General features: G+C 37.1%; 1 protein-coding gene and 1 pseudogene across 2 annotated transcripts in view; both read right to left on the bottom strand.

The window, feature by feature from the left end:
- ITGA2 (integrin subunit alpha 2) overlaps nt 1-24,702 on the bottom strand; it is a 108,920-nt gene that overhangs the window by 40,007 nt on the left and 44,211 nt on the right. For both annotated transcript variants that reach the window (XM_012740411.2, XM_076008018.1), the window contains exons 3-9: nt 14,141-14,250; nt 11,355-11,446; nt 8,053-8,167; nt 7,758-7,885; nt 5,291-5,439; nt 1,769-1,919; nt 1,303-1,468 (exon numbers count right to left, since the gene is read on the bottom strand). In XM_012740411.2, the coding sequence (XP_012595865.1) occupies nt 1,303-1,468; nt 1,769-1,919; nt 5,291-5,439; nt 7,758-7,885; nt 8,053-8,167; nt 11,355-11,446; nt 14,141-14,250 (911 nt within the window). The remainder of the gene's footprint in view (nt 1-1,302; nt 1,469-1,768; nt 1,920-5,290; nt 5,440-7,757; nt 7,886-8,052; nt 8,168-11,354; nt 11,447-14,140; nt 14,251-24,702) is intronic.
- LOC105857765 (ZZ-type zinc finger-containing protein 3 pseudogene) lies at nt 14,288-17,320 on the bottom strand (annotated as a pseudogene).

Below are 24,702 nucleotides of genomic sequence, written 5' to 3'. Positions count from 1 at the left end.
TTTCAGCATATTACAGGGGTACAAATGTTTAGGTTACATATACTGCCTTTGTCCCACCCAAGTCAGAGTTTCAAGCATGTCCATACCCCAGACTGTGTGCATCATACCCATTAGGCATGAATATACCCATATGCTCTTCCCCCTTCCCACCTGCCTGACGCCTGATGAATGTTACTACTATATGTGTACATAAGTGTTGATCAGTTAATATCAATTTGATGGTAAGTACATGTGGTACTCTTTTTTCTTGTGATACTTCCCTTAGTAGGATGGGCTCAACTCTATCCAGGATAAATCAAGAGGTGTGAGATCACCATTGTTTTTTTTGTGGCTGAGTAGAACTCCATGGTATATTTTGCATTATCTCAGTCTACATTGGATTTGGATGATGATTTAAACAACTTAGAAAAATATGGGATATTGAAGAAGCAATAAAACTCTTTGGATAGAACTTTCCAGTGGATAATCAGGAGGTCAAGATTTGACAATAGGAATGAATATTTTATGCAATTCCCTGGGCCTCAAATTCTAAGACTATACCTGATACACAGGTGCTCAAAAAAATATGCTCTTTATTGCAGAGAGGTACTAGGGTTAACTGTCTGGAATCAGGATTTGGGTCATGTGAGACTTTTTTTTTTTACACCAACCATGAAATGTGTTCTACATCTCTATACAGTGAGCTCCTGAACACACGGTATTTCTGTACTAACTAGACCTTCCAAGGCCACCTAAGTAAAGTTATTTTAGGTCTGATAAATAAATTTGTTTCCTCAAAAACTGAACTATTAAAAATCCTTGCTGTATTTTTCTAATTTTAAAAATATATATGCTTACTGTATACAAATTCAAGAATTTTAGAACTTAATACACTATTAAAAGGTAAAAATATTTATAATTATTAATATAATAGGTATTATCAAGTTGCTCCCCAATAGTTATAACAGTTTATTATCTTAGCAACAGCTTCTTTGAGCTTCTCTGCTTCCCACTAATCTCCCCAAGATTAAATATTATTGATCTGTGTAATCTTTAAGGCAAAACATAATGGTTTGATTCATATTTTTAAATACTTGCTGAAATTGGGAATATTTTCTTATGTTTATTGGCCATTTGTATTTTGTCATTTATACACTATTTTAATACTTATTCACATTCTTTGTCTATTTTTCTTACTGATTTATGGGAGTTCTTTTTATATAAGGCATATGAGTTAACATTAATAGAGCAGGTCTGATAATAAAATAAACAACTCTTTTAAAAAGTTTTGGAAAACAATTCTTGAAAGGAGTTTTTTTTTACCTTCGATGCTGAAAATTTGTTCTCCTAACGTCCCAGCCTTCTCTAGTAGAGCTACTTCATCAGACACGTTGAAAAAGTATCTTTCTGTTGGAATACTAGCAATTGCTTTGATTTCTTTTATTAAATTTTTAGTATCAAGGGCGTTTCTGTTTAAGTACCCAAGAACCTTGAAAATAGAGGAAGAGGAAAAAAGGTCATTACCACCGTACTCCAATTTCCCTAAGTTCTAGTCTAATTTTTGTACACAATAGCCCCTCTGGGGAAGTAAATCAAGCAAAGTCTCCACAATCCTTTATTCAGTTGACAGAACTGAAAATCAGCAGGAAGCAGAGATAGAGTAAAAACTTTTTTTTTTATATTAAACTATGAATAGCCAATGGGAAAGTGCAGCCTTGAGAAACAAAGTTTTAAAGGAACATTTACCCAACAGCCATAAGACAAGTAAAAAGAAGAGCGAGCCACTTACTGCTATGCCAAACCTCAGTATATTGTCATTGTTGCATTGATCGATCACCTCTTTCAACATTGAACCATCATGTGATTCACCGTCAGTTACAACCACCATTACTTTGGTAGCACTCCGTCGCCCACCAGAAGCTGCTGAATAAGCGAAATCTCTGTGGTAGATAAAATTAAAGACTCACTATCAAAAGATGAAGTTAATATGTGGACCTCTGGTTTGAAATAGAAATTCAAAATCAGCTTCTTTAAGCACAATGATTGCGACTTAGAATTTCTCTCCATATCATCTGGTGACATATTTAAGTCACCTGTCATAGCTTGTGTGTGTATATGTGTATATGTACTCACTCTGGGATTCCTTAGAATTATTTTCTTATAAGAAAGTTGAATTCATTAATGCTAATCAACAAAGCAAAGATATTTCTGTCATAAGTTTTATTCATTGGATCTATATTTACTTTTTCAATACTTATTTTTAAAAATGTAATAGATACATATGGTAAAAAAAAAATTCAAAATATTTGGAAAGGTATAAACAAAAATTTGACACTAAGCCCCTCAATAAAGGTAACCACTATTACCAGTTTCTTATGTTTCCTTCTAGAAAATGTTTTATTCAGATGTAATATGGTTATATGCACAGTTTACAGTTTAAACTTTTACTCAAATGGGGGCATATTCTAAACAATTGTTTTTTATTTTGATGAAGATCTTTGTATCTGTACATAGAAAATCCTCATTCTTTTTTAATGGCTGCAAAATATATCATTATTTGGAGGCAGTTTATTTAACCAGTTTATAAAATTACAGTTTATTTAACCAGTTCCCCATTATTGGGTATTTAGGCTGTCATGAGTTTTACAACTAATGTAATGGATCTTCCTGTGTATATATCTTGGCATAGTTTTTCAAATGTATCAATGGGAAAAAAATCTTAGTAGTGAAATTATTGAGACAAAGGTTATACACACTTCAAATTTTGATAGACAATGTTGAATGCAATATATTTTAAAAACGAGTATATTATTTCCTGAAATCTTTTTTGTATTCTATATTAAAGAATATAGAATTGTAGAAAATATTTCATATTTTTCAGCCAGACAAATTTGAATTATAGCACTCACATCAGATCCTTTTTGAGTGACAAATACTCTTTATAATATGCTGTAGATCTCATGTATAATTATAAGGTTTTTGAGGACAGAACTGTGCTTTATTTAGTTTTAACTACCTGCAGTGCTTTGTTGAGTGCAGGTGAAATCAGATGAACTGAAACATGGTAACATTACGGCAATATTTACTGAAAGAGTGTCAGATTCTATTCAATGATTTTTGGTTTTGTTTTTGCTTTTTGAGAGACAGGATCTTGCTCTGTTACCCAGGCTAGAGTGCAGTGGCACGATCATAGCTCACTGCAGCCTTGAACTCCTCTGCTGAAGTGATCCTTCTGCTTTAGCCTCCCGAGTAGCTGAGACTACAGGTGAGGAGCACCACCATACCCTGCTAATTTATAATTTATTTTTTGTAGAGATGGGAATCTCACTATGTTGTGCAGACTGATCTTGAACACCTGGCCACAAGTGATCCTCCTACCTCAGTTTCCTAAAGTGCTGGGATTACAGGTGTGAGCGATCACACCCACCTGATCTATTCAATATTGTAAAGAAAGAGACCAATGAGAGAGAGAGAGAGGGAAGAAATAGAGGTAATTATATTTTGGGAAGTGTGAGTAAAAAGTTGAATGATTCTCCTAGCACTGGAAGACTAAATCCTGTTAACTTGGAAAATCATGGTGAGATGGAGACAGATAATGGCACAGGGGAGGAAACCAAAGTTTTGAAAGATGGTGAAAGCCAGAAAAGTTCAACCTCCATGGGCAGTGGCCATTATCCTGGAGCAGAAAGCTTGTCAGGCCCCCAGGCTCCTCCCAGGGAAAAATGCCACACCCACATTCCCTGCTGAAAATAGGGCCCTCAGTAGTTTCTAACTCCAGGAAGGCCATTGTCTGTCTCTCCTTCTTCTCCTTAGTTCAGTCTGCTGGACTGGAAGGACACTTTACTGAATGGTGACCTATTAACTGGCCAGCAGCTTATGGGATGGCCTGCCCCAAAGGGGCATCTTAATAGAGACAGTAAAGATTAACCAAACCAATCATATCTTCTCTTGTGGGGAATCTGCTTTTGAGATATACGGGGATAGTCACCAGAAAATAGAAGCAGCAACTAAAATATACACACAGAAAAAAGAAGGAACAGATATAATGGGAAATGCAGAAATAGAAATGACAGGATGTGGTGACTGACCAGATGTGTGACGGAAGGAGGAGCGGAATGAACAAAGAAAACCATCAAGTGCTTAGTCGGAATGACTGAGGAAGTAGGCAGCAGCATCCATCAAAATGGCAAAGCCATGAGGAGGGCAGGTCAAAGGATTAGGCCGGCTGAAGACATTGAATTTGGCACATGAGTCAACACTCCAAAGAAAGATATTCAGCGCCAGCTGCATGCCTGTTTGAGTTTTGGGAGAGAGTTCAGGGCTGATAACCTAGCAATGGGGTAACCCACACAGAGCTGATGCTGGCACCGTGAAAATGGATACAATTCATAAAAGAGAAAGGTAATAAAGAAGAAAGGGCACAAGTTGTTGACAAGAAGTTGGCAAGGATTCCAAAATTTTGTGTTGTCATGGCAACTGGGTTGGGAATAGCATCATGTGTTCATCACTATCAAATGGTCAGAGGAGTCAAAGAGGCAGGACCATTGGTTTGGGGGATGAAAAGGGCCACACTCACCTACTAGCAGAGTGATAGTTTTCAAGGAAGTGGAGGAAGAGAATGGAGACACTTTTTTTCAAAGAATTATGGTAATGGAAAGAAGGAATTCACAAGATAAAAAATGGCAGAAAGGAGGTTTCAGGGAAGGTAAGCTTATCATTCTCATTTATTTTTTAACAACAGAAGAGTGTTTAGCATTTTCGTAAAGGGACTTGGTTAAAATAGAGGTGAAGATGAAGGTCAGTGGAACTGAGAAAATAGAGAAAGTGAGCCAAGAATGAAGAGAGTGCTATACAGTTGTAAAATTCACACTTCCCACAGATTGTCATTAGCATGATGAACTCATTGAGTTCAACTCAAACTCATGTTTAAGATTCTATGGCCCTTGTTAATTTGAATGAAGTGCTCCATGAGTTCAATTTGTCTGAAGTTCTGAAAAACATTAACAAATAATGACAGATTTCTCCATTTCCTACTGTTTTAACCTAAGGTCTTCTCATTTCATTTACTTCCTATAAAAATCTTTAAAAATCATGTAATATAAAAACACTAGAATCAGAAATTTTTCACTTTCTTTTCCAACTGTCTTCTCAAAGTACTCAAGTCATAGAATGCTCAGACATTTTTCTTTATTAGTTCTGATTTAAGTGTGAGTACTAGGTATATTATTTTTATTTGTCATTTCCTTCCTTTTTCATACTTATTAGCACTTTTATGTTATTAAAATTTTGGCCTACTAGCACCAAGACTTACCTTGCAAATTGAATTGCTTTGAATGTGTTTGTGGAGTCCCCACCATGTTGGAATGTCTGGGATGTTGCTGCCATCATTTCATCTTTGGTTGTAAAAGTATTCAAGTTAAACACAATTCTTGGATTATTGGCATACTGAATTAACCCCACCTTTAAAAGACCAGAAGTTTATTAATGGGCTGTCATTAAGTGATAAATAATTTCTATATAACCAATATAATAAAAATAAATAGTGCATTTAGGCATGGTCTGATAGCTTGAGGGAATCACTTTCAACTTTGTTCTCGATAGTTATTTTTCTTTCAATAGAATAATTTCTTCTTTGTTAGAGGCCATCAGTATACAACAGTAGTACTATTACCAAGCAATATGATGTGCTACAGCTTATGATTTGGTTCTCCAGAGTAATAACTGTAGATTTTTAAGCACTGCCCTATACTATTTCAATATGAATGAATATTAGAACAAGGTTTTTAATAGGAAGATTAAAATTAACATTCTAAAATAACATTCAAATAAACATTCTAATTACCAATGGATACATGCTTATAAGCAACTTTAAGCAATCCTAGTGGAGGGTCACATCTCATCACTTGAGGGTAATTGTGTAATAGGGAACTAGAGTTGGACAAAAGGAAAACCCATGTCCTCCTAATCAATGTAGTATATTTGGGGGTATTTATTGTGCTGCATTTCCTGTATTATGGCCTTCAGCATCTCTGGAGGGAAGTTCCTATATATGCATGTGTGGCAGGGAATTTCTAGCCTTCAGAGAAAGTGCCATTAGAGACAATCTTATTTGAAAGACCCGAGAGAAGGAAGGACTTTTGAACAAGATGCTTGGGGACATTTTCTAATCCTAGAGATAAGAAAGTCACACCTTTCTGTTAATGTCCTTGTCCTCAGGCACTGAAATCATGGTCTAAGCCTAGGAGATGGGCTTTCCAGAACAGCAAGTGGCAATAAGGGATCAGTATCAGAGAGGCTCTCTGAAATAGAGGTCAGTATGGAAGGAGCCAGGAAGGGGCAAGAACTGGATTTCTGAGTTCAATCCGCTATTTTTTGCTCAGGAGGAAGATCTTCCTCTCAAAACTTCTATGTGAGAAAGGGGAATAAAAATTTAAAGAAATGTGCTATGTTAGGACTTACAGAAAAGTCAAATTTAAGTTATAAGAAGAGAAACTGAGTTAAATCACTTCTAGAGAGGCGTAAGATGCCTTGTGGTAGGAAGGCACAGAAAAGGAAGGCCATGAATTCTACAATGAGACTATTAAATAAAATAAGTCATGTTATAGGGGGTTACCCATTCAGAGACGGAGAAAAATAAGCAGATACATATGAAAACTTCTCTTATAGGGGACTATAACAGTGGTGCTCTCCAGAAACCAGTGTTATACCTAGTCTAATTTGACAGAGTTTTCCGGTGAAAGCTCACAGTGAAACTTCCAAAGCTTCAGTGGGTATTAGTATCCTCTTGGTATTGAAAAGCAACATCAATGGGGAAAACATGTAACAATACTTTATAATAATACTGCATGGGAAAGAAAAATAGCAAATTTCAAAAAAGATAACTGCAGAGCATTTAGGGAAAAATATTCCAACAGTTGTTACTAAATGTTGGGCATTAGAGTATCAGATGCAATCTGAGGACATACACTGGTGACTTTGTGATCTGGTCCCTATTGGTACTGACTGAGTGTGCTGCCACCACCGGAATGACCCACGAAATGGCAAATCTAATCAGAAAGGACAGCAACAACAAACCCACAAAAAAAATCAGGAACTAAGATCTTAAATTAAGTGCTATTTATTCTTTTTACAGAAGTATGAAACTTCCACTCCTGAATTTTGATTGCCTACCTCAAGAAGATATAAAAGCAAATTAAAGACTTCTTAAAACATAGAGAGCCACATAAAGTTATTGAAAAGACTTATTCTGTGTAAAAAAAGGCAGGCTGGACTAAAATATGATAAAAATTATAATATAATAAACAGTAGAATTATGTTTAGTGACATATTTATGAAAATACTAGCATTCAAAGATAATTGTTTTACCAGTAAAGAGTAAAAAAAAAAGTAATTCATTATTAGTTCAAATGGACATAACAAACACATACTGAATTTTAAAATGTATAAATAAACCCATGGGTTAGAGTGGCAAAAATAGGTAACTAAAAAAGGATTAAGAAGTTATATCCCAAACTCACTCTTGATTTCTGTGTCAGAAATAGAACTCCAAGGTCAAAAGACCAGCACTGGGCAAAGTCTGATGTAGAATAACCCAATATAGTACAAGTTTCAATCAACTCTTTTCAAACTCAACTCTTTTCAACTCAAATCAAATAAATTTCCATTAAATACATTTAAAATGGGGATTTGGCAAATGCAAAAGTTAAAACTTCAAGTCTAATCACGTGTTTTTCAGAAAAAAAGCCATGGGTTAGTTTATGTATTTCTGACATCCATACCTGTGTCTTTGTGGGGCCTATATCCAGGCCTTGTACAAATTTTACCAAAAAATTCTTTACTGCATCCCAGGGATAAATACTGTTTGATTCATCACATACAACCACAACATCTATGAGGGAAGGGCAGGCTACACAGGAAAAGAAGAAAGAAGCAGATTTCCATAGGTAAGTCAAACTTCACACCCATCTAAAAATGAGACTTAGGGAGGGCTGAATGGCACTTGTTGATAAATTCCACCCCTCCCCCCTTGAACTGTAAGGCATTGCTCACGCCACCTCTGCATTCATAACTTACTCTGAACTGCAGGTGAGAAGCTGGCCAAGAGCTGAAAATCCGGACTGACATCAGAACACACACCAGTTGTGTAATACTGATTTCCACACTGCTGTGCCCACAGAGGACCACACGTCTTCAAAGAAATGAGAAAACAATAAATAGAAACACATGAAAAATGCTAACCTTCTACCTCTCCATTGTGGAACTCACAAATCACTTCTGTTATTTCCCAGGACCCAAATAATTGCCAACTCTTGAAACTAACAAGTCAACAATGCCTTTGAGTAAGAGTCTACTGGGGCAGGCAGGAGTAATAGAAAAGGTGGCAGATGCTTTGTGCCCAGTGGCAGGCCTCAAGGTAGGGGAGCTGGGGACTTTCAGGGGCAGCTGTCAGTGATGGGAGGAGGCTGTCAGGCCACTCAGCAAGCTGCAGAAAAGTTACATGGTGTTTTCCTTCCAGAGAACACCCAGGAGGAGAATGAATGCAAAGCTCAAATTTTGTCTCTCAGATCTGGGCCTCAGGTGCTCCACCTGTAAAATGAGGATGATCATACTGCCTATCTTTCAAGGTTGCTGTGAAGATTAACTGGATCTATAGATATAAAACACTTGGAACAGTGCCAGGTAAGTAGCAAGTGCTATATAATTGTTAGCCAGTGTCATTATCGTGGTTATTGTTGAATATCAGTTTCCTTCAGTTCCTTCCATTCATACACCTAAGTAGAAACCGTAAACCCAGTGGCCTCAGAGGCCAGGGAATGACCCTTGAAGGGATCCTGGGGTTAGGTATAGACATCACAGTGAATGAAGAAGCCATGCCTGTGTACAGGCCACTATGTTTCCTGCCCACCCACTTTTGTGAAACAGGCTCTGTGTTGCCAGATTCTCCCATTTTTAAAGAAGAATCAGAGAGGGCAAATTTTATATGAAAACTCATCGTTTAAAAAATATTCTATATGCTAAGCAAACACAAATGAGGTTTATTGACTGCCATTTGTTTAACTTTGCGATAATGTATTTTTTTACTTTGAGGATGTCAAAACTCCCTAACTCTACTTCCTAATTAATTGCAGTCACCGGAGCTGGCTGGCACTTGTCTCCTTGCCTACATCATGCAAACTCCAATCCTTAGTATCTCCACTAATGCAGTCCCAATTCTCCCCTTTTCAGGAGCCCTTGAGTGCCAAGAACTCCTGACTCAATTATGATTAAATTACATGGGGAACATTAGATGAAATAATACTAAAATCGCCAGATGGGAAAGAGAAATCTAGTCAAGATCCAAAAAAATGCCTACAAAGTTTAACATTATGTAAAGCTGTGGATCAATTATTAAAACTGAACAGGAGTGTGGATTTGCAAGAAGCAGTTGGAAAAATAAAAGGGACTTTATTTGACCCACTTTTAACTGTAAGGAGCTCAAAGGGGAAGCAGCTGTGGTCATATTTCATGCTCAATGAACAAGGCATAGTTTTCCCACTATAAAACTAGTTCATTGTGGCAATTAGTTAGAAGAAAATCTTTATTAATGACTTTGGTTAGTTTACTAAACAACAGATACCAGATATTGATTCCTGTACCCCCATTCCTAAGTTTTTCTTTTTTGATCACCTTGAAAAATAATTCAGAAAGAAAGAAAAATAACTCATGAAATATTCAAGAAAAGATTTTTTTTAAAGCAATGGAAAACAGCATTAAGAAGTTGAAATTAGAATATGCCAATTGTTAATGCCAGAACTACATTCTTGTTTTAAGCCCAGAATTTAAGAAGGTTCAAAAAAATGTGATGATTGTCAGTCTTTTCCACATAATTCTTAAGAGTATCTTGTGATTTTGACCTTTTAGAGATAGAAAGGAAACTTTGACTTCTTTCTTTCTTTTCTTCCTTTCTTCCTTTCTTCCTTCCTTCCTTCCTTCCTTCCTTTCTTTCTTTCTTTCTTTCTTTCTTTCTTTCTTTCTTTCTTTCTTTCTTTCTTTCTTTCTTTCTTTCTTTCTTTTCTTTCTTTCTTTCTTTCTCCTCCTCCTCCTCCTCCTCCTCCTCCTTCTTCTTCTCCTCTCTCTGTTTACTCCATTGACTATTAAATTAATCTCTGAAATTCTCTTGCAATTTTATTTTACTTTATCTGGAGTGACAGATTAAAAATTTCGAGGCACAGTATGTAATCCCTAAATCTTAACATGTTCTTCTTTCTGATTTATTTAACTTTAAAAAACAAACAAGCAAATAAAAATCCAGGATGAAGGTAACCCTATCATAAAGGCTTTGGTATATCATAAACCACGAAGATTTTCATCGCAATACTCACTTATGTACAGATGTAACACATATTATTAGCAATTTACTTAGTGACAGCAAAGTCATCTGAATACTAATATCTATTAGTAAAAATAAAATTACATTGTTCAAAATTGATTACATTTTTAAAATAATGAAGTTATTAAACATAGGCTTTTAAGTTAGCATGTAAATGGTCTAGATAAAACTAACATGAAGTTAAGTTAGGCTTTCTAAGACAATTTGAACAGGGCTTCCAACTAGGATATAGCTATATAAGCTAGCAGAAGTTTTGATAAGATTGGATTTTTATTTGCCTTTAAAGTTTTTTCTTTGATGTGCAATGTTTTTCATTTTTTATATACTCAAATTTTTCAATAGTTTCCCATATTATTACTTCTATTAGTTCTAAACTCAGAAATTCTTCCTTCCTTCAGAAAATTTCCATTGTCCTCTGTTTTTTTATCTTAACTCTTTAATTCACTTGAAAGTGTACTCGAATATGCAAATTATTAACCAATTAATTGTCCCTAGACCCCTGTTAAATGAGGCACTCTATTTCACTGATTTGTGATGTTTTTTCCTAGAATTTTAGAAACTACATAGGAGTAAACACTGACATGAAATAAAATGAGAGACTGTGCCTTGGCTTAAATAATACCAGATTAGTCAACGGTTACAGGAAATGATTAAAAACAAAAGTACTTTTTAGCTTTGAAACCTACTCTCTGAATGAGCAGTACCTATCTTGAACATTCCTACAGGAAGTAGAAATGAGATTTGGGATCCTGCTGTTACCAACAAATACTCAGCACACCCTCCAAGGGCAAAGAATCAGTGTTCCTTTTGTTCCCTTTTCTCAAAACATTCTGTGGCAATGATTTTGCAGAATATGCTAAAAAGTCCACACATCAACAGATTATTTAGCCAAAAGCAAGCTCTGAGCATTTAAACCTCAAGGTCTGATGTGATGGGAAGGATGGCCAGAAGACAGTGACTACATACTTCCTCAAGAGGAATGACGATTGCAAAAGTGAACACTCACAAGAAACCCTCCGGTTCCCACGTTCCGCGTGAGCGTCAAGCCAAGGCTCATGTTGGTTTTCATCTCAGTAACATTCGGAATGCTTGTGGAAGCTTTCAAAGGGAGAAAGATTTTAAACAGTGATTAATTCTTCACCCTTTACTTAAAGTTATTAAAGAAAAACAAACAGGCACACCCATGTTTTTATGTAGCATTGAATTTAGTATCACACATACAGGAGTTAAGTAATGAAGTGTAGGGAAATGAGATAGTTTCAGTGACCCTTCACGCGTGAGGCTGCAGAGTGCGAGACATCACAGCGTGGGCTCTGGAGAAGACGTGACCTATAGACATTTAAATTTAATTTTTTTTTTTTTTACAATGTTCTGGCCAGAGAAAACATATCTAAGAACACCATTTGTTCCCCTGCCTCCTCTGCTCTTTCCAAAGTCATGTTGGCTCCATCTAATGCTTTTTTTTCCTGGATCGGTAAAAATATCCTTAAAGTGTTATCAAAAAAATGCCCTGTGATAGAATCTAACTCAAGGAAATAGTGGGTGAATTTTAAAAAGAAATCAGGAGACGAGCCATGTAAAGTAAGTAAATCTCTCCATCTCCTCTCTTGCATTGACCTAGGGCATCAGTCACTGTGTCTGTTCTTGAGCTATTACACATTGCAATGCTCCTCAGTAATATCCTTATTCACTCATGTTTTCTAATCTCTGCCGAGCCATCATTGCCACTTTCATTTATGCTTAGACGGATTCCTTCCCTCATTTCCTAGGGTGATTGTTGTAAAACTTCACTCTTCTTTGCATGACTCCCACCTCAGCCTAGGTCCCATAATTCTCAGTGAATAATAACTCGTCTACTGCAGAGAACACAAATCACACTCTCAGGATAATCTGAACTTTTCTCTCCCTGTTTTTTTTTTGTTTTTTTTTTTTGGTGGGGGTAGAGATGGGGTCTCAATATGTTACCCAGGCTGGTCTCAAACTCCTCACATCAAACAATTCTCCTGCCTATGCTTCCCAGAGTGCTGGGATTGCAGGTGTGAGCCATGGTACCAGGCCTCCCATCATTATGTAAAGATCATTCTTACAACTTCTACTTTTTCTCTTCTTCCTTTATGTCTTAGAAAGGAAAGCATGCTTTCTAAGACTCATTTTCACAGGTACCAATGATATTAATTCCATCCAGTTAACTCTATCCTTGACCAATAGGGATTCCCTTTTTATTGCCTCTTGCCATGCTCTGTACAAATAGGATCAGCTGCTTTTTACCAGAAAAATCTTCTCCTAACCCTGCCATCCCATAGAGCTGTTTTTCCAGCTCTCTTTCACTACTCAATTTCTAGAACTGGACGTCAACTTTGACTCCCTGTGCTTACTCACTACTCACACACTCCTGAATTCTTTGTTATCTATTTTCTCCCCACAACACTACTAGATTTATACTCTAGGTGAGCAAGTTTCATAAAATATGATTGGCCAGAGTGCAGGAAGAAAATTATAGAACTTCTATGTGCATGTTTTTATTCTTTTTAATTTATTTTTATGTGAATGTATTATTAGGAAGATAATATATCAGCATACATATAGAGCTTTAAAAAATGATAAAAATATATACATTAGTGATGAGTGTTCAAAAGTCAAGGGTGATATGATTGGGTTGATATAATAAAACTTTTGAACTATATAATAAAACCTTGGACACTTATCCTAATGTATATATATTTATTTTTAAAATACACACACACACACATACAGTGAGTGTTCAAAATGTTTGGACATTACTGATCTAGATCATCCACACATCTTTAAATAAGCCAAAGACATTTACTCAGTCCTCATCCCCTTTAACCTCTGGCATTTGACTCTACTGATATTCCCTCCACTTCATTGGAAATCTGTTTATTCAGCCCTATATGTGCCAGAAATTATTTTGGATATTAGGGATACAGAGATGTGTAAGAAACACTCCTGTCCTTGTTTCCAAGTCTTAATCACTATTTTTGAAAGTCTTTGCTCCCTTGATTTTCATGACATTGTATTTTCCTAATTCATCACTCCATGACTCCTTAGTGCTGGGTTTTCTGGCTGCTGGTGTGATGATCAAATTGAGTGATTTTTACTTGCATCAGGAAATATTGCATGGAAATATCACTCATTTAACTTTCTACCCCTGCACCTTCAGTAATTTTGTGTACTGCAATAGAAGTCATCTGAGATGTGGAGAATTATCTATGTCCATACCACCTTGAATGTACCTGATCTTGTCTGATATTGGAAGCTAAGCAGGATCCGGCCTGGTTAGTACTTGGATGGGAGATGTGAATAATTAAAACAGCAAATAATTCCAAGTTATTGATTTGTTCTATTAGAATGTAATCATTTAGACATAATCAGAAACACAGAGTTCCTTGGCACCTCCAAACTCAGCCCCACTACTGATGTTTCCATACTTAATAGTTTGTTTTGAGAAGAGACAGAGAGAAATAAGGATAGTCTCAGATTTCTTTAAGTAATCAGGAAGATAATCTGCAGTGTTGACAGAAACCAGTCCATGGTCTGGAGGAAGATGGTTCAGGGAGCAGCCCATTCCCCACGCATCTTGTTAAGTCAGATCTCCAAACTGTTTTGGAAATTGAGATACGATTGGGCCTCATATGGCCAAAGAGATAAAGGCAAAAAAGCTGTGTGTTTTTCTTTAAGAAAGAACAATGATTCTTTTAGATGTTTTGAGTTGGGTATACAACAAATGAGACTTTGCTATTTGTAAAATATCACTTGCTAATTAAAACTTACTTTCCAAGTTCAGTTTTTCACATGTAGCAGTGGATTGATCAACAGGACATTTATACACATCTCCCATTCGGTTCTCAGGAAAGCCACTCCAGGGTGAACCAACCAGTAACCTAGAAATAGGATTTTTTTATTAGACATAAAATGTTAAGTATAGCTTCTTAAAGATAAAACTGGCTACAAACAGTGAAAAATGCATTTAATTTCAATTTTTAAAGTGAACAGTTCATATTAGTTCAGCTATGATTTGACCTGCTTCCTTTCCTCTTAGCTGATCAAGATCCTTGATGAATGTCTGCAGTACGACTGCTCTGCCACACACCCTGGAGGTCCCTCTAAAGCAGCAGTGCCCAGCGGAAATAAAGCCACAAACCACAAATGGAAACCACATATGTAATTTTAGATTTCCTAATAGCCAGCCATGTTAATAAAATGAAAAGCAATAGGTTAAATTCATTTTGATAGTATACTATAATTTAACTCAATATATCCAAACTAGCATGCAATTAATATAAAAATGATTAGTGAGCTAGTTGTTATTCTTTTTTCTCTACCAAGTCTTTGAAATTCAGTGTATATTTTATACTTAGAGCACATCTTACTATGGAAAGTAACATTTCAAGTGCTCGACAGCCACATGTGGCTGGTGGCTATACCAGGTCTGTCTGGAAAGTATCCAGCCATGTAACATGAAAAATACAGACATTTATTGAAGAAGATACAAGATACAAGAAACATTGTACATAGGACAATGATGCCTCAGTCCTCTTCAAAGTAGGCATCCTGGGCCCTCACATAGTTCTCCCAGTGTCTCTTAACCTAACCCACACATGTTCAACACTCTCAGGTGTCCTGCTTGTTGCAGGCCTTCCTGAACATGATCTCTTTCTTTCTTCTTCTTCTTTTTTTAAATAATATAAACAGACAATATCCACGTAGTTTATTTCTCACAGTTCTCCTGACAAATGAACATGATTCAAGAACATACTGTACACACAGATAAGAAGAGACATACAAAATGTTTTAAATGTTGCACAACAAAATCCAGCAATATAAAACAATGCATGTGAACTCTTGCTCACTGTGCAGATTAAATTTAATTGCTTGTTTAGATAGTAATAAAATACAATATTTTATGGATTTTGTGCAGACTACAAAAGAGGGAAATTATTACCATATATGTGATTTTTATATTAGGCAGTTTCCTTTGATGAGTTGTACTGACAACTCCAAATACAGAGGCAGAAGGCTGTGTATTTTAAAGGAACTAATGTTGTGAATTAGAGACTTTACAGTTACTAAACAGGCACTTTTCACTATAGTTTGTACATATCATATGATCATCTTATATAACATTTAAAAAATATATCTGAGTGACAATTTTATAACATTCTCTTACCATGAACTGATTAAGGAAGCAACAGCTTCCATGCCACAGCTGCCTCCTATACTGCTTCACTATTGGTGACAAGAACAGTCTGTGGTGCTTAAAAGAAATTAGACATCAACATGGTTAAGCAGCTCTGATTTACTAATGGCCATCAGTGATCACCACTGGGACAGTGAGCTCTTGTAAAGTGTATATCCTAGATGCAAACACAACCATTGGTTAACACTTTGTCTAAAGAAGTCAATTTCTGTGCTGAAAATTATTTTCACAAAAGCTATTAATGCCTTTTAGTTGGTGATCTTAAATGGGTGAGATGGAAACGAGAGTGCACATTGAAGAGAGAGTAAATTCCATAAGTTTCAAAGAACTCGGTCATAAATATGATAATGAGAAGACAAAGTATTTATATTGACACAGTTTAGTTTATATATAAGTTTGGTGGTCCACCTAGGACTGGAATGACAGCTTTAGTTAGTTTTATGAAATACTTCTATACTTGGCTGGCAACGTGTTGTGCTGTCCTGTTGCCTGGCTCATCTGCTATCTTCTGCCAGCATCCAGATTCTACTTCTTCAGGAGGGTATTTCCGCAATAGCTGTTCAAGATTTTTCTGTTCTTCAATAGTCGACAATTGGTTAAATGTTTCGGGTTTGGTATCATTGCACAGGTGGCTGAGGACGGCTGTCTGAGCCCTCTGGACCATCACCCAAAGGCAAAGTAGAATATGAAAGGGACTCTCCATTGTTCTTAGGATCTGAAGGACTTTTTGGTCTAGTAGGTAAACTTTTATCAAAAACTAGCATAACTCTCCTAGTATGCCTTTTACAATTTTTCAATTCTCTTTCAAAGTTCCCAAGGCTATGGGTATACTGGTCCCATACAATTGCAGGTAATTGAACAACTCTGTGGATATGGAAGTCCTATATAAGCTTTCTTCTGGAGTTTTTTCCACAAATCCAATGGGATTTTTTAGTGCTTCTTCTCTGGTGTCTGCCTATACTTTCAAGGTCTTGGACTGCTAGAGAATGCTGAGCCCCGAGTATAGCAATTGTCTGTAACAGTCTCTGATAACTATGATTCTTGGGTACTTTGCTGTTTTAAATCAGTGGTTCTTCCATTGTTATTTCCTTTCTGAATTTGCATAGGCTCTGGTCTCTTCTTTGGTGATCTTGATTGTACTTGAGAATGAGAAGAAATTTCTTCATGGTGAGCAATACTACAATTCCTTAATGTTCTACCACAAATAGATTCATCCAAACTGTTTAAACCCACCGCTGAAGTTGTAGCACAAGTAGATTGGGAAGCAGCCATGCTATGGAAAGTCCCTGCATTACAGTCATCATGATCCACTTATTGGGAAACCTGTACAACCAAAGATCTATCACTGTTGTAATGTTACCTCTTTTCCTTATATCCTGAAAGAGGTGGAGCTATGATCTAGAATAGAGCTTAAGCATTAGGGTTTCAGACTCTCAGCTTCAGCCATGCAGAATACTAGAACCTCCTAAATTCTTTTAGCTGAGTTCTACTGACATTAAGTTAGATAGGATCCTGCAGACATACTTTACAAAAGATGCACTTCTACACTAGATACACTTTTTAAAAGTGTTTCACCAGTATTTGATTCCCAATCATCTGTATTTATCTGCCATCACTGTCAATGTCCATTGAGACTTAAGGTATTAATTATTTATATGGTTGTACTAGCACAACTTGATATCTTTCCCCTGGGTCCAGGCACCACGGGTCACTGGGGAGGTGCCCCAGCCATGGCCACTCTCCAGCCCCGCCATGGCACTTGCTCGGGTGGTTGCTGTTTCAACAGATTCTCGACCACCTTTGTAGCATTTGTGCCACACTTTTTATTTGTGCTACACTCATTGCATCATCCCTCAAAGCCTTCCGAATCATCCAAATAGTTTCCATGGAGGAATGTTCAAGCTTAACGCAAAATTTGACGTAGATTCGTTGCTCTACTCACTCAATCATTTTAAATGAGATGAACACATAGCACACAAGCTCACTTAACAGTGTCTAGTGCCCCACTGACTAGTACAGTGAAGTCATCATTGTTCATGCATGCATAGTGTATGCATCATTGTTCACGTATACAATGAAGTCATCACGGTCCACTCTCCTTGGCTGCCAGGTTACATCGATGTTGTCCAAACCATTCTTGTTATATTAACAATGGCTGGATACTTTCTGGACAGACCTCGTATATTGATCAGCACAGCTCTAAAGAATGACATGATATTAAAACTAAACTAAGAGCAACTAAAAGCAACAAATAATATTTGTTGAGTGCTTTCTAAGTCCTGAGCTTGTAGTCCCCAACCCTGGGCTGCAGATGGTACTGGTCTGTGGCCTGTTAGGGGCATGTATTAGAAATCTATTGAGGAGGCCCAATGAGGTACAGTGGTGGCTGAGATAATGCAGTGACTTTGGGATTGTGGAGGGAGGGACATGGTAGTACACTAGGGTGGACCACTGAATGAGAGGAAAGAGAGATATGCTCTCTCATGCATTTTTCTAGCACAGGGATTGAGGGCCTTTGGTAAATTCAGGTGGCAACATTCAGTGCATCCTTCCATTCTATCAAAGCAGTGCATCTTTCATTCTTTTTCATAGCAGCAGGTGAACAGCAGGTAAGCAAGTGAAGCTTCATAGCTGCTTGGTTGGGGACTGTTGCCCTAAGCATTTTCATATGTTGACTCACGTAGAAAGCAGATGCATTATCTAAGTGGCGTTATGTTTATTGTCTTTATAACGGGACACTTAGTAAAAATACAGAACAAACTTGGGGCTCTCTTTTGTGTAACAGCATCTGCATATCTAGAATACAGGATGAGACTGGTGTTCACATCCTTCCTTTGGTTAGTTTTACTTCCTACAGAACTTCCCCAACTAGACAGTATGGTTTTCCTGCAGAAGCACTCATCTGACATTTCTGATCACAGAAGATTACAAAGAAAGAGTCCATGTAACAGTTTGATCCTTAGAAACTGCAGCAGGTTAATTAATTACTGGGCAGCAGCATTCAGTGAATAAGGAACCATATTTACTTCAATGTGTTTTTTTTCTTGTCAGAGTTGGGAAGGATTAGATTATCTGTCTATGAAACTTAAATTCTTTCATGAGCCTTCTGCATAAATATTTTATCATCGTTTAAACAGTGTGTGCCCCATAGTTAGTGCAATAGTGGATACAAACAGACTAAGGGCAGACTCTTATTTACTAAATCTAGTAAAATTGTTTAAATACATGGTAAGTAAAATAAAAATACAAATGAACTGGAAGATATGACCTAGCTTGCCTGCAGAACAAACATTAAAATTGTCAAAGGGCAAAAATGGACATTGAAGAATGAAGGCTTTAGCCAGCATTGTTAGCAGAGGGAATTGCATGAAAAATTGTAGAAAGGGGAAAATACAGAATATTTTAAAAGACAGTTAATAGTTCAGTAATAAGATTATCCCCATGTTCATTTTATAAAATTATTCTCAAATTAGTATGTTATAGAAAATTCAAGATACTTTAATTCAATTAAGTTTGATCAAGGTTTGAATGGAAAGATTTTTATCTTATTATGAGCAGATAATATAGCATAATTTATATATTAAAATATTACCCATAGTCAGGATTACAATAATACCAGGCATATAGGTTAAGACTTTTGATAAAGAAATCTGAATGTTAGATGTTAGCAAGCTCAAATAGTCACCTTTATGGTGGGATAGAATCAGGGCTGGAATTCAGCACACATGTTTGAGCATATCTGATCTTCTTCAAATTCATCATAGTTCAGAGGAAATCAGCAACCTTATGAAGACTCTGTACTGAGAAAACTCTTCCAGTGGCTTGATTTTCTCCATCTGTGTGAGTCTTTAGTCTTCATTTCATAAGGGTACTACACAGGATTACCTGTGATTTTTGTGTGTGGGACACATCTTAAAGTATAAGAGAGAAATAATCTAGCTCTAGCTTTCTTCTTCAACTCTGTCTCTTTCCATGGACCTTCCTAAAATTCTATATTTCATCACATTGAACTCTGTTCATCCTCCACATTTAGAGTCTTTCTTGCTTCCAAACCTTCACATACGCTGTTCCATGCCTGGCAAAGTTCTACTCATTAGTTATGTCTCCCGTAAGATACCACTTCCTCCAGGAAGTCCCCCTGGCTTCTCCAAATCTGGGTAAGGTGCCTTTCCTGAGTACTTCCATAGCCTCTGACTTTTCCCTGGCCCACTTTTCTTTTCTTTTTTTTTTTTAATCACATTGCCCTGTAGCTGCCTGTGTACAATCTTTCACTAGAGAGGAAAGGTACATGAGGGCTGGGAATTCTGTGCCTGGAGCTTTGAATAATTACTTGTTGAACAAGTGAATGAAAAAAACAAATGAATGAACAAATGAATGGAGTATTACATTCTATTATTTAAAAGGACTTTCTTGGTTGAGGAAAAGTAGAAAATCTTAAATTCTGTTCTTATGGAGGAACTTTTTTTTTGGTTCAAGTAAAAGTAAAAAGGAATAAAGCATTAAAAAATCAACAAGTCGAAAGGAAAGTATTATACTGTCACTGTTCTGTCATCTATTGCTGATTCAACTTATGCATATCCACTATGTACCAACTGGTTGTGTGTGTGCATGTTTCAAAGAAAGACTGACTGTGGAGTATACGTGGAGAACAAAATAGCACCTTATAGCAAGAAACCATCATAGAAAGTAAGGCTCTGTCCCTTGGCATGCTGGGAATTTCTATTAATTATGCCAAATCTTATACCATCTGGTACTATGTATAAAAATTTCTAAACATTATCTGATTTAATCTGCAAAACAAGTCTGAGATTATTTTACCTCTATTTTATAGAAGGAACCACTAAAACACAGAGAGATGAGCAACTTATTCCTGCTCACCTGGCTAGTGAGAGCCAAGTGTGATAGATTCTGAAGTCCAAGTTCTTAACCCCTAGGCTATTCTCTTTCTTCCTAGCTGTACCAAGGCCTGGCATAGGGCCCAGACTGAGTAAACTATCAGACCAGCTGAGTTAATTTCTGTAACTAATTGATCACAACCAGTTACAGGTTCCTTTGTTCCTTCTCCACTCCCACTGTTTCATTTGACCAGCTTAAAAAAAAAAAAAAAAAAAAAAAGAATAGGTTATGCTCAAAAGATACCAAATGCACTAATTTGGGTGACTTCTATTATGCATATCTCCATCCATCCTCACCATAGCCCAAGAGAGACACACTGAGAAGCAAAAGACAAGTGTTTGTGATCTAAAATTTAACCATTTTGTTCCTCTGAGCCTCCAGCAGTAGAACTTCACTGCTTTCTCTATGCTTTCTCTATGCTTTCTCCATGAGAAGGTGAAAAGATGATTTGCTGTTTCCTATCAACTGAGCCTTCCCTGGACACTCTCCCCCTCACCTCCTTCCACTTCATCTAAGAATTCCGGATTTGATAACTTTACCAAACCACCGTGAGAATTGTGGCCTTCCCAAGCTAATCTGACAGAAGAAAAAGGCAATCATTTGCATAGTAGTATGGAATTTAATAAGGAGGATATGAATGCACTTGAAAATTTCTGAAAGAATACATACAAATAAATCTCTGACATTATTATGCTACCTTGGATGCCTAACACAAGACAATGGAAAACAGTGGAAAAGGAGACCCTTTTGGTGACTGCTGAAGAATAAGGATTTCCTCACCATTTATGATTCATTCCCTAAATATTGTGAATCACATGAGTAAGCAGCCTACGGGTCATGTTAGTGACTATAGCAAAGGTTTCAAAAATCATTTCCCACCTCCTTTACTGGCAAAATGTCCAGCAGACACTCCTCCTCACTAACACCTTACTCACCCTAAGGTCCTGGCGAACCCTGGTTCCTGGCAACTCACCCACATAAGGAAAGGCTATGACATCACCAGTCATAATAGTACAAGGGAATTGTGACACTCTTAAATTAATCAGACAGGAAGGGAGCCTGGTATATTTATCTATAAAAAAAATAATGTAATCAGCTGTAGCGGGATGAGACACAGCAGGAAGAGAAAGGTGCCAACGTGAGGAATAGGATATATTGGTGCGCACACCTTCGTGAGGTGGGGCAAAATTGCTTTGAGGCAATGGATTTAATTTAATCTCAGCCAGACAAAAGAGCTGCATGAATAGTTGTGTATACTGATTCTCAAAACAAAACAAAATCCCAAGATATAAACTTCTCTTTTCCTACAGTGAAACTGGGAATTCTTCCAAGATGACTTTAAATAACACTTACTGTTCAATTATCTTGTGGGAAAATAGTGATTATGTAGACTTCTAAAACATAGCCAATTTGCCCACCTGCAGTGGAATTCAAAATACTTTGTGTAGTTAGTAAACAGTATTTATGGTGGTGTAGGTAGGATAGTTTGAAACCCACAATCCAGGGGGCTGTTAAAAATATCTTCCTTTGGTCTGTGAGTCTCTAAACTCTCCAAGCATTCCTTCAATATGATGGATTTTACTAGACACTACAGACAGAAGTGTACTTTAAATAGTAGGGAAAAACATTTTGTTTTATTCTATTCTACAAATGTTTATTGCACTTCCAGGGGCTGACATGTTGCACAACTCCAGGGGCCACCATTCCTTAAATGGTGTGTCCTGCCTTGTACAGTATACAACCTGTGAGTCTGCACATCATGGCCAGACAGACCTACTACGTGCCAGACTTGATTCTAGGCACTTAGGATACATTAGTGAGTAAATCAGTCAAAAATTTCTGGCCTCATAGAGTTTACATTCTAGAGGGAGAAAATAGACAATACATTTAATAAGTAAGTAAAACATATGGTGGTGATGCTCAGTGTTTGGGGAGAAAAATAAGCAGGCTAGGCTCAGGAGTATGAGGTGGAACGCGTTATAATTTTTATTTGAATTTCTGTGAATAAAGGTTTCTTAGGGAAGTTCTCACTGAGAACAACATTGAAGTAAAGACTTGAAGGAGAGGAAAGTGTGAACTATGAGACTCTGGTGGAAGAGTCGTCCAGGCCATGGAAACAGCAAGTGCAAAAGCCCTGTGTCTGGAACAGAGTGCGTGAGGGGAAAGCAGTAGGAGACAAGGTCAGACTGGTAACGGGGCCAGGTCATGTAGAGACTTATATGTAATTAGAAGGCCTCAGCTTTGCCTCTGAGTGAAATGAGAAAGCCACTGGAGGGCTTTCAGTAGAGTGGAGATGTGCTCAGGCATGTTTTAGAAGGATTTTGAAGGCTGCTCTGTTGAGAATGACTGCGTTAGAGCAAAGGTGAGGTAGGTAAGCAGTTAGAAGGTGGTTGTAATAATCCATTCAGGCAATAGGTGATGGTGTTCTCACACAGGGCTGGTGGAAGGGAAGCTGGTGAGAAGTGGTTTTATATGGTGAAATTTGGACCAGTGAGATTGCTTTTGTGGGTTTGGCCTTTGAATGAATGAATAAATAAATTAATTAATTAATAAATAAAGTCAAGGATGATCCCAATGTTTTTGGCTGAGAAACTAAAAGGAATGAGTCATCATCACCAGATAAAGAAGATGCTGTGATTGAAAATGCCAATTATAAAATTAATAAAAGGCCACAAGGTGGGAACTGTGGTAGGGGAAATATATGTGTATATATATAACACCAGCCATTATTCCCCAGCTTGCTTTCCTGTAGTTGACTACTCCTACTCAGGAGTCATACAGCTGATGGTCATAAAGATTCTTGGCTTTCTTCATTGCTCCTATAGTTAATGTCACCCTTATGAAACCTAAGACTAGTTCTTGAGAGATCTTCCAGGCCCTGCATTTGGGTGGAATAGTTAACCCACCCAGACCAGTGGCCTGTGCCAAGGAACTGACTCAACTGGTCTTGCACCTCCCACCCAAGAACCAACTCAGCAAAAAAGACAATTTCCACATCCCTATGGTTCTGCTCCAAACCCAGCCAATTAGAAGACCCAATTGCCTAGCCCTTTGCCCCCAAACTATCTTTAAAAACCCTTTCTCCTAAATTCTCAGGGAGATGGATTTGAGAACTTCCTCCCATCTCCTTGCATGGCACCTGTGATATTATAATTTAAACTCTTTCTCTGTCATAACCCCTGTTGTCACAGTATATTGGCTTCTTCCTGAGCAGTGGGCAATGAACCTGGTTGGGCTGTAACATCAGTAGAGCAAGATCTTGAGACAGGCTGAGCTCAGTAGTTCAGTGTGAGGTAGACTAAGTTTGAGATGTCTATCAGGCATCCACGGAGATATTTTACTTTGAATTAGAAGCCTATTGCATATAATATCTACATGAATGTGAAAATTTTCAAATCTTATATCAATATTGTTCCTTATATTGTTTTTTCCAGGCCATTGGCAACACAAGGTGTCTGATGAGTTCTAAATGGCTAGCTGCTTCCTGCTAATGAATGTAAAATGGTTTATGATGGAAAGAGTTCACCTGTGAAGACTTTATGTCTCTGGAAAGGAGGAAGACAGGTAAAGAAAGTTCATTTCTTTTTAGGTCTTATTTGGGAAACATGGCTATTATAAATTTAATACTTAAACTGTTTAGCATATGTTGAAAGGTGATTTTAGTATTTAAGCCTCATTATGCTGCCTCAGACTTCTTAAGCTTCCACAAATACAAGTTTCCTCAGCTTGTTATTGAGGAAACAAAAGTTTTCTCAAATAGTGGGATGGCTAAACCCTAAAGGTGTTTCAGTTTCATGATGAAGAGTCCACCAACCTCATTATTGTTAAAACATATTAAGCCTATTGTGTTCTATCTCATAAATCCCCTGGGAATTAGCTTTGGCACTGGAAGCAAATGAATCAGTAAAATCCGATTTTCTGTGTCTTCAACTCATCCAATGTGCAGTTTTGCTGAAGTTAAAATCAAAAGCTGAAATATGTACTTTATTTATTTTCTTTATTTCAGAATATATGGGGGTACAAAGGTTCTGGTTACATGGATTGCTTTTGTATTGCTTGAATAAAAGTTATAAGTGTGCCCATCACCCAGATAGGGTACACTATACCCATTAAGTATAATTTTACCCATCCCCTTCTCCCCCTCTCACCTGCATGATTTTTGCTGAGTTTTACCTCCATCTGTGCACATGAGTGCTAATCAGTTAGTTCCAATGTAATAGTGAGTACATGTGGTGGTTTT

The sequence above is a fragment of the Microcebus murinus genome, chromosome 11 (assembly GCF_040939455.1).
Source record: "Microcebus murinus isolate Inina chromosome 11, M.murinus_Inina_mat1.0, whole genome shotgun sequence".
In the NCBI taxonomy this organism is placed as follows: Eukaryota; Metazoa; Chordata; class Mammalia; order Primates; family Cheirogaleidae; genus Microcebus; species Microcebus murinus.
The sequence above is the reverse complement of the archived record's forward strand: the minus strand, read 5'-3'. Positions and strand labels throughout refer to the sequence as shown.